Source organism: Brachionichthys hirsutus, chromosome 14, assembly GCF_040956055.1.
Source record: "Brachionichthys hirsutus isolate HB-005 chromosome 14, CSIRO-AGI_Bhir_v1, whole genome shotgun sequence".
NCBI classification, from domain to species: Eukaryota; Metazoa; Chordata; class Actinopteri; order Lophiiformes; family Brachionichthyidae; genus Brachionichthys; species Brachionichthys hirsutus.
Genome location: NC_090910.1, coordinates 6,805,865 through 6,816,958, shown reverse-complemented (window position 1 = coordinate 6,816,958; position 11,094 = coordinate 6,805,865). Strand labels below are relative to the sequence as shown.

The window sequence follows — 11,094 nt, the reverse complement described above, 5'->3', positions numbered from 1 at the left end:
GGGGCAGGGATCCATGCAAGTTTAGTTGAGACATTCTGGATGATAAAGTCAATATGTTCTAATTCAGAATGTCTTTACTGACCACATAAGACAACCAAGACCAGTCAAATCTCTCTTCCTCTCACTTTTTTTAATCCAGCGAGAATGGCCATTACAAAAGGATACATCTGAAGCATCACTGCCACATTGATCAAAAACATTCTATTAGAGGGAAGAGCCTTGGGCATGGAAATGACTTCCGTATTTGTTCAGCATGTTTCCTGTGCTGCATTCAAGTTGTATTTATATGGCCCAAAATTATGAATTCCAGTGCCTCAGTTGGCCGGTCTAGTTTAGGGAAGTCTCTGTCCTTGGATGCTTGCGGACCCATAAACAAATGAAGACTTTCCACATGCACAATCATAGAGAAATTACAGCATAGTGTACAAAAGAAAGCATAGAAAAAAAAGGAACTCACAGAATGTGATGTCATATATGCAGAAATAAACAAATACATATTTCTACTGTTAACCTGTGTTAATTCTCATTTACCCTTTACCAATTGTTTTCTACAAATGCAAACTTCTTATTCTTATTCTCTTATTCTATATTACTATTACTATTATTACACAGTGTGAGCTGTTTTTGCTGCCTTATTCAACTACCATGAACATTTTATAATGAGCTACTAAAAATCAGAATATAATAAATGACTGCTAACATCTCAAAAAGGCATAGGACAAATGGAGCTTATGCTTGCATAAGTGCAATGTGATCATTTCAGAGCCAGAGTGAGAACTGCGTGTGTGTGTGTTTGTGTTTGAGAATACAAGACAGAAGAAGAAAAAGAGAGCTAGAAGAGATGGTGTGTGGTACGCTGTGCTGAGGGATAAAAGAGCTGCCCCAAGAGACTGCAGAGCGGCGTACGACACACACACATGCACACGAACGCAGACGCTCTTCAGGAAGATTGCTTGTAGGTTAAACCCAGCCCCAACAGCAGCTCTAGCAGAGTAATCTATTCTACTCTGTATCTGACAAAAGAAATCTTTTTTCCGCCTGTCCTTAGTCTCTTTCCTTTGTTCCCTCCTTTTTTTAGTTTCCTCTTTCCTTCCCAGCTGGTTGTTCTGTCCCTCTTTTTAACACCTCCTAGATTTCTAAGATGAGATGTGTGTTAAAATCCCATTAACAGAAAAAATTCAAATTCTGAGTGCAAAATAGGAAACTATTAAACACACAATAAACCTCAAGATGAATAATCGACTAGGAATGTGACTTTGAAACTATTTAAATAGGATTAATTTCCTTAACCTTTTCAAATCAAAGAACGATGCACAGTAAAATACACAATTCTTCATTTAAGATGATCACAATCATCACATCATAGTGTTTGTGAAACTGTGAAAATGTTGAATATTCTATCATGTATTAGCAAATTTAAAGTCATCTCAAAACTAAACTAAACTTTAAACTTAATTTATAAAGTTGAAAAGGATCTGACAGCAATCTGGCCTCTTTCTCCGACCAGTACCGGAAGGGAACCGTACCAAACCAAAAACAGATCTCATCTCTTCCCTTACTAATGATTCTCAAGGTGCGCAAATGCACTGAATAAATATCACAAGCACATTCACTAAACCCATACAATCCTCCATTGTATAATCATCAGTTGGTTCCGAGTTAATCCAGAGCTCCTCTTTATGGAGTGAAGAAGCATTAACCTTAATATCCATCTTAAAGAACTGCAGATTTAAGATTAAAGCATGTGTGATTGTGCTTGTAGACGAGAGTGTGGACAAGCATCTGCTTTTTTTTCCTATTGATTGTCCTTTTGCCGTTTGTACGTTATAATATAATAATGTAGCAGTGTTTAATAAACAGTAGAAAGTTCTTTAAATTGCTGCAGCAAAAAAAGTGTAATTTCTAGGAAATATGTCTGGGGGAATATTACTGATTTGGAGTTTAGGTAAACTAAGGCAATTTCGATGCTGATGCAGATTTGTGGAGGAGATTCAAACCCGTGCAATTACAGCCACCACTTAAACCGAGCTAAGAAGACTCCGACTCGTAAAACTCAATCCATGTGAGCACAGCCTTGGGACATATTTTCTGAAGAGCAAAGTTGTTGCATTGCTGCTGTGTCACAAGTTCCCGCTGTTGCTGTATAGCCAGAGGATTTCACCGGTTCTGTCCCTCTTAATTCTGATACTTTTTCCACATAAATATGGCCAGCACTAACCGGAGGATTAGAGACCCAAGCCCAGGACCAGAAGATTACCAGTTAAAATCCCTGGATGTGAACTGGTGAAGGATTTCTTTATCATACAAGAAAATTGCAATTTAAAGAGTTGCCTTGGGCAAAGCACTTGACCCTCATCTTCTCCAGTGAAGTTTCAGGAGCGAATGTGTTGTGAATTTGGACTCTGACGGCTTTTTGGTGTGACCGTGTGATTATACACTCAAAAACCCTCTGTTGGGTAATGAAAGGATTTTCTGGGAACAGACTCAGTGACTTCAGGAAATATAATACAAACCTGGAAATACTTGAAATTATTTTCAATTACTTTTACTTAGGACTTCCTGTGGAGCGATGGCGACGGTGGGGATTTGGATTTCGGGAAAACGAACCCTTTAGCTTATAGAAAATTACCAACCCCTCCCTCAAAGAATAATGCACCCAAGATCCATCAGAGCAATGAGCCGGTACCGAAATTATAGTTAAAAACTAAATGTTGATCATTTAAGTCCATCATCAAGTTCAGAATCATCATCTTGTTCTATGGTCTCTTCTTGGTGAGTAAATTCATGATGCAGCTGCTCAGCTGTTGTTTGGTCTGAAAACTAAGCAAAATTCAACATGCTGGTCTTTTTCTCCATCTCTTACAGTAAAAAGCACATCCTACAAGGGGTGCACACACGCACACACACACACACACACACACACACACACACACTTGAAAGCAACCACAGAAAAACCTCTGCTGAAATTAGAATGCTCCATTCACTGTGACAAAAAAAAAGAGGAATAAGGGACGTCTGTGTTCAAACGGGGAGCCCTCCCTGGTGGCCATCGGTCCTGTGGAGAGTTGTCGATGCAATTTAGTTCAATATGTACATTGGAATTGTTGATCACGCAGACGCCATCACAACTCGCTTCTGTGCAATTATAAATCATTTCCAGTCTGTAGGAGGCATTAACGCAACAGTCATAACCTCCTACAGCGAGCTCTGTTTGAAATTAAATGAGACAATACTCGCTTGTATTTACAGTCTGTAATCAGTTGGAGTGACAGAGGAGTTTCTCCTACAGTTAGTAAAAACCTCCAGTTCCTCCACCTATGAGAATGCAGCTCCACCAGAGGGCAGGGTTACTTATTTCCATCGACATTATTCTCTGAAATAAGTGCCTCTTTTAAAGTTGACCTTATTCATCATTCAAGCCAAGGTCTCTATTGATAGACAGGACAGTTTGCATATTTTATTCTGGGTTTCTGTGAGATGTAATTCCAGTTATGTGGTGCCATGAATTTATCAGATTTATTCAGTTTGTTCAAAAAGAACAAACAAATGCTTCAGTCCCGCTATTGAGTTTACATCAATGAGATGTTTTTATAATAACTCGATGTAGCAATCTACAATAAATGTGTAACACAGTGTATATTCCTAACAACTTTCAACTAATAGGCACAAATAACCTTCCCAGAACAAGTGGAGTGCTGGAATGCTGACCTGTTCAGGATCATCCGCAGTGTATTTTACACCTAGGCCTCCAGTGCCATCCTTCCAACCAACCATCTGAGAATAAAGTTTACACTGACAGGATACTGCACGACATATCCAGACGATGACAATATTTTGTCAGAAATTATGTGAAACATGGAATTTGGTTGAGATTGTCAGGACTCACAATTGGAGGTTAAAATTACAATAGGATGAGTCAAGAAAGACAAAACAGATTGGAAGGGGTTCTGCAAATAGTCTTTCCGAGGAGTGGCAGTGGTGAGTGTGAAGACACACTCTATTCATTAAACTGATTGATCCATTGAGTTTCTGTTGTTCTCTGTGTTTGGACAACATAGAACCCAAGAGACTTAGCAGAAAAAAGCACGAAAGATCAATGTTGTTGTCAGGTAAGAATGAAGTTGGAAGTAAAGAAATAAAGAGAGTGTGAAATGGCCACACATAAAGCCATAAGCACCAAAATTACACCAAGAAGTTACAATATGCAGCATTTCTTTTTCTCCGATAATAAAAAAAAATCCAGCTATCTTTAAGCTTAATGATCTCTAAAGAAATATGTATGTCCCCCTTTACAAGGTATTCAGTTTTTGAAGAACTATAGAATAAAAATGTAATACTTGTATAACATAAATAGTGCAGTATAGTTAATTATTGAACTTCTCTGCCTTCCTGAGGCTGTCTACTGAAGCCCTCTCACTGTGACTGTCTAAAATAACCTATGTACACAGCTGTGGAAGTTTGCCTCCACCCCCATCGCCAAACCCCAGTTTCTGCTGGTATCGAAGGGAGCTCAGAAGCGTCCTCCCCTGTGGCATTACCCAGCACCATCTGCATCATCCTTCTATAGCCTGGCAGGGCACACTGCAACTCCCTCTTGATATGTTCCAGCAGTTTCTGGGAGGCCAGTCCAGTCCTCTTTTATTCTCCACTCTTTGGTGACAGATATTGTGCTCCAGCTTCGTAATTCTGGCCTTCACAGAAATCTTCCTTGGGCTCCTAGCAGTGGAGATATAAATTTTTCAGATGACTACTACTAAAACCCCTCCATACACTTTAAACCATATATTACTCCGTCTACTTATGTATACCTCAACGGATGACGTGCCTTCGGGGCAGATGTGTGGAATTGAATGATGAGTATTTAATAACCAACTCATTTTAAGAATCACATGTGGGGAAAAAAAAACTTCCTCTCCTGCTCTACTCCTGTCTTAGAGCACATTGTTTGGCCTCGGCAACAGATATCAGCTTATATGAGCTGTTGGAATGATGCTACACCACTCCCAAGGTTGGTTCTTAGCCTTGATGCTGAACGGGGACATACGTCCTTGGACAATAAAATTGTGACCAAAAATAAATTCACCAGTTCGCCTTGAATCTATGACAGGAAGGGATTAAATGCAGTAGAGTAATCCCAATGGGGGGGGGGAAGCCTCCCCATTCTCTGCTAATGAATAAGGAGGTAAAATAATGACCATGTCGTCTTCAACAACCTGGATCCAGTCAAACCTCTAATATGTCCTACTTGGTTTTGTTTGGCCCTTTTCTTGAATCTCTGGTAAAACGAGGGAAATTTAAGTGCCGCTAATTTTTGGGGGGGCTGCGTGAGGGAAATCTCTGTGAGTGCAGCTCATTGCATTATGTTGTTTCTGTCATATTTGGACATAGCAAAAGAAAATACTCTGAAAACAGCTGAAAAGGAGGCTAATTTCCTCCATTGCTCTTGTGTCCTATTCACTTTTAACTAAAATGTGTCATGAACACCAAAAAGTTATGCAGGCAAGTACTGGATGAATATAAAACCTGAAGACTAATTAAGTGGACAAAGGCCTGCATATTGCAGTGTCCGTCAGTGAAGTCAAGCATGACGTCAGTTGTGGACAAGTTACTAATTTGAAGCTACCGTGTGCAGACTTTTTTTTTTTTTCAGAATTTGTAATTTGAGCTGCAATCCACTTTTATCCTGTAAGTGAAATAAAGTGAATACAAAACCCAAGAGCATGATGTAAACGGGCAGACAGGCACAATCGGGCGAAGTAAAGCTAAAAGCAAAGGATGAGACAAAAGGGAGCTTGAACAGGATAAAAACAAGACAGATCAAAAGGAATAAAGGAGAGAATGAAAAGAAGACGAAAAGGAGAAATGACAGAAAGAGTCAAGGTAATGATAGGGAGTATTAAAGATAGAGAGAATGCATGAAAGAGAGAGAGAGAGTCTGAATTAGCATGTCATTGACTGTCTCCCTTCTTTTTTGTTTTATTATCTGCCACAATAACAGGTGTATTCTGCCGGGGGTGAACGGCAAAATAATGTGAACTGTGAATTCCCTGATAGTAGGTATTAAATAAAACTGAAGACAAACACACTTACTTCACCTTGATATGACCTTGAGGAGAACATTAAATAAATCGTCCACAGCAATAGCTCTCAAAAGATACCCTTCTGGTAATTAGAGAAGCGATGTTAGAACACGGTCTTCTGAGCTTTGGTAACTACAATGGTGTTTGTTACTTAGCAGGTGCACCAACTGGCAGCACCCCGTGGATCTGTCCTGCTTTATAATGAAGGCAATTAGCTACACAAGATTGATAGCCAAAACCCAGAGACCAACCACTATGTTCTGCAAAGAGATAATTAAAAATCAATTGGCAGGAGATTTTGATACACCATTATTACCTTGCACAGTAGAAAGAAAGGCAACAATGAATACCTGGCAAAGTTCCGCTTCATGGGAATGGTGTTTTACGGCGGTTCATCCCTCTGTCAACCATGAAGGTGCTCCTGCTGTTTGTTAAATGTGACTCGATTGTCTCTTTATCTTAAGATGTTTGTGTTGAACAGCTGTAGCAGTACAGACAAACAAGAGTTGTATTGACCTACTGCAAGTCTGGAATAGAAATTCATACCTCCAAACATTTTACAAATATTTCTCTAAATTTTATGAGTTGAAAAAAGAAACCTGCCTTCTTTTTCATTAAGATCCATCCAGCAGTTTTTTAGTTAATCCTGCTAAAAAGAAAAAAACAGACGCCGTCAAAAACATATTAAAAAAATATATATTTCTCTACTTGCTGGAGGACCTTCGCATCTCATTAAAAACATCCCGACCTGTATTCAAGCATCGCCAGCGCTGTGTGCATAAAAAAGCATTTCTACTTTTGACCTGTAGGGGTCCTCGTTTAAATTTCCTCCTACTCTCCCGTCGGGCTCAAATCTCCTTGTTGTGTCGTTGACTGTTTACGCTAGTTATAGCGGAAGCAGCTAGCTCTATTTCCACGTTTTTGTTCGTTTTTGTTTGCTTGGTGTTTTTATAAAGACGTCGACATGTTTATATGTAACTTCGGTTTGATACAAATGAAACACGGCGTCAATCATCTGTAACAATAATACAGTTTATCCGTGGCAAGCAGACAGCAGCCTCGTTCAGTCCGCCACGGTCTCGCCATACATCATTGTTTGTTGCGTTCAAGTCTAGAAAGGCATCGCGTAAATCCCAACCTCCGAAAAGCGCTGCTACAGTTTGTGTCACGGAAAGCACAACCGTCTCAGGTATAGATGTGTTTATGTGCTGTCGTTTTATTCTGGATTTACATCGGTAGTTTTAAATTTGGTGCCGATGATTTGTGTATAAATGTGGCAGCACTTGTTTGCAATCTATGGATGCTGCCTTTTTTTCTGCCGCTTATATCGATCCCCACTAATACAGGTGTATCTTGTGAAATGTGGGGATATATTTATGCAATTTATATGTGAAATCAGGGGCTTGTTTCAAATGTAAGAACTTGTTGTCTTCTTTACTTGTTATTAATTATATTTACAATTTCCTCGGTTGTGTTTGACACACATTCAAATTAATAGCAGAGGGATCTCAGTAGCTTGTTAAACAAACCTGTTGTGGGTTAAAAGTGAAAAGCTTGTTAATGGAGTGAAGTTGATGACTAATTTCTGCATATTTGTTGCGTACTTGTGCAACAGGTGTGAATATATATTGTAGCGATCACGAGGGCCGGTCACTGTGCGTGTGTGAGGCGCAATGCATCATGGGAGTGACTGGGTTGTGCTTTTGGCACCATGAGTGAGAGGGGTGTTGGGTTGAATGTCCTCAGCGCAGCAACCATGTGCAGTCAAGTCGTCCTGTGTCACTAATGAACTGCGATATTAAACCGGTGCGCATTAAAACATTTAAGCTCGTCTCGGGTCGCATTTTTGATTTGTATGTTAAATTACTGACAATCCTTTGACTTTGTTACTGTTTTATCTCTCAGTGCAACTTGTAGCTCCTCATAATGCATGTATTAAATTATTATATGAGTAATTTCTGCTTACCATAAAGAGTCAGCAAGGCTGTCAATCATTTGCTTGAGTATAAAAAACAAACCTGCCATGCGCAATGAAACATTTGCAGAGGCCAAAGTCTTGTCACATATCTTGCTCTGTGGTGCAGACATTTGAAAAGCTATTAAAGACAAAGTAGTGATGCTTTCAGGAAACGGTAACACGACTGAGCTTTAATAATTTAGTGCTGCAGCTATAGTTAAGTTTAAAACAAATTTGGCTGCTTTGTCTGTCTGTTTCTGCTTTATGTTTCTGTCTCTGCAGGTTAGAAATTTGTTCAGACACACCTGCGATAATATTTAGATCATGTGCAGCATATCGTGTGCCAGTCCAAGGTGCAATCAGTTAATCATATGCCATCAAAGAAAAACATTCATTCATTCATCCTCTGAACCGATTTGGGCCACACACAGACAAACAATCATTCACACACACACTCATGCCTATGGGCAATTTAGCATAACCAATTCACCTAATTTGCATGTTTTTGGAGGTGGGAGGGAACCGGAGAACCCACGCAGACACGGGGAGAACATACAAACTCCTCACACTTCTAAGCTATTACAAGCATCATCGCAAACGCGCTGTGTCAATCTTTGGATCTAGTGTACTTGATTTCAAAGTAGTAAGCCATGCGGAGGGCTGGTGGATAAATCATTCTTAGAGAAGTTACAAAATGGTACGACTTCGTTTGACCGGTTTTAAAACAAATCGAGGACGCTTGAAAAAACATGTCTCCTCCCCTTCAGTTCCAGGTGAGGCTCCTGACTGACAACAAGGCTCCAGTGGATCGTGGCCATGAATGAAGAGTTGACGCCTCTGGACTGCCTGCTGCCCTCAGGTACCAGCTCTCACAGACACGGTCCCTTGACACATACACACAATCAATCACACGGCACACGGCAGTGAGACACACGTGGTAGGTTCACTGACAAGCTAGGACCAAAACTGCCACAATTAAAAAATAAATTCTATATATAAATATGAAACAAGATTCAAAGATGTAAAATAACTGGAAATAAATACGAAAATGAATATAGAAATATAATTAAATAGCAATAAATAAATAAAAGCACTTTTTTTCATGCTGCAGATGAAAAATGCAGCAACATGTTTTTTTTCAAATGAAGGGCCGGTCTTAAGTGTGCCTTGGGTTGAACTGTTCTATTGGCAGTTTTGGTCCTCCGTATATTTGTGGCAGATGCCCAGACACAAAATCTGTAAAAGTCTGATCAAAACACACACTTACTCACATCACTGTCACACTCGTCTTCTACTCCGAGCGTTTCTTCCCCTCACTCTGACACACACAAACGGTCTCGGGGGAATTGAAACTCGAAAGCAAATTCATGTATGTATGTATGAGATGCACTTTGCTGTCTTTTGGTTACCGCGTACATAATGAATCTTTACTTCACTTGTTTTGTTAGCTATTTGAGAAACAATTACTGTGGACATTTTTCTGAAAATAAAGAGTCTCGTGGCTTGTTAACACCAGTGTCATATAAATCCACTTTGTTCAACCACAACACCGGAAAAAACAATTTAAATTTGACATTTGACTAAGATATTCCCAGCACTGTATCGGTCTTTTCAAATGCCGTCTGAGATTGTTTTTGTGGCAAGATGTACATTATCTTGTTGATGCCCTTATAAACAGCAAACTGCGCAGATGGTTTTTTGCTGTCTGCTCCCCAGACCCAGGAAGAAGCTGGTTGTAGCTGCCTCTAGCAACTACTCTTAGGTCAAGGATTATGTGAGCTCCCTGGTGGTGGATGTGAGTCTGGAGGAAAGAGGGCTGATATGAGCCTCAGGGTCTTTACTCTTTACTCAGAGCTGTAAAGGTCAAGGAAATATTACAACAGTTTGGCCTGTGGAGGAGATGGCAAGTAGATGTGTCCCCATCACCCTTCTTTTTTGTATGTCTCGTATTACACCTCCAGTCACATTTGTTATTTCCATGGCATTTTCAAGCTAATTTTGTCGTTCTCACAAAAAATATTCCTGCATCACAAATGGAGCTCAAAACGAAAATTTGTTTCCTAACCAAACTCTAGAATCTATCACCTTTGAAAGAAACTTAAAGGTCAGATATACCCTTTTTCCACAAGTTAACGCAGTTCCCAGGTACTTATATGAAATATCTGTGACAGTCTTGGGTCAAAATAGCAAACAGATGTTGCAGGACAGCGTCCCTCTTTTCTGTCTCAAACAGCTGTCAGAAACGCCTCTGAAACTAAATTCATGGTACCATGGTAACCGGAGAGGTGACTTTTTTTTTAGCACACACTAAAACATTTTTGCCAATTTTCACCAGAACATTATTACCAAAAATAAACTTTGTCCACTCTGTCCTTCTTCAACTCATGCTTGAGCCACAGGTAGAGCGTGGATGTGCCGAGCGCAGACTCAGGGGAGAGTGCAACCACATCTTGTGAACGTGCCCCCGATATGATGTCACAAAGGGAGAGTGTGCTGTCAGACATGTTTCAATACTTGATTACAGAACTACGCAGGATTGACTGGATGGTTCAATTTAGCAGTTTTTGGGTTGGCAATGACCCAAAACCACCAAATGGTGTAGAAGCAGTGTTTCCCCCCCCTTTGGTAAGTTCAAAGCATCCAGCGCAGGTATTGATAGACCCGAAAAAGGCAGCAGAGTTGGGTGGAGGGGCCGATCTTTAGCCTGATAGTCTGACAAAGCTATACAGCGTATACACTTGGCATTCTTACACACGTGTGTAATTTGCTGGAACTGACGCAGGAACAGAGCAGCAGTGCTGATTTTCTGTGTTTGTATTCCTCGAGAAAGTCAATAGCTGACAAAGGCCAGCATCAGTCAAGAATCGCTCACCTCTGATAGGAGCTTCGAAGCATCGAAACAAATGTTTATTCAAGTATGTTAGCTGAGCATTAAACTCTCAAATTTGACGACTGTACAAAGGTTTATTCTAAGTATTTCACAAATAGTCCTGCAGATGCTGAGAGACCAGAACGGGTCAGAACATGTGTCCACATGATGACATTTTTTTTTGAGAC

The 11,094-nt window shown here is 40.1% G+C and overlaps 1 protein-coding gene across 1 annotated transcript in view; it reads left to right on the top strand.

Moving 5' to 3' along the window:
* The first annotated feature begins 8,816 nt into the window (after window positions 1-8,816).
* Window positions 8,817-11,094, top strand: part of tpk1 (thiamin pyrophosphokinase 1) — a 51,279-nt gene continuing 49,001 nt past the window's right edge. Inside the window, exon 1 of the mRNA XM_068747982.1 lies at window positions 8,817-8,896. Coding sequence (XP_068604083.1) covers window positions 8,854-8,896 — 43 coding nt within the window. The 5' untranslated portion in view covers window positions 8,817-8,853. The remainder of the gene's footprint in view (window positions 8,897-11,094) is intronic.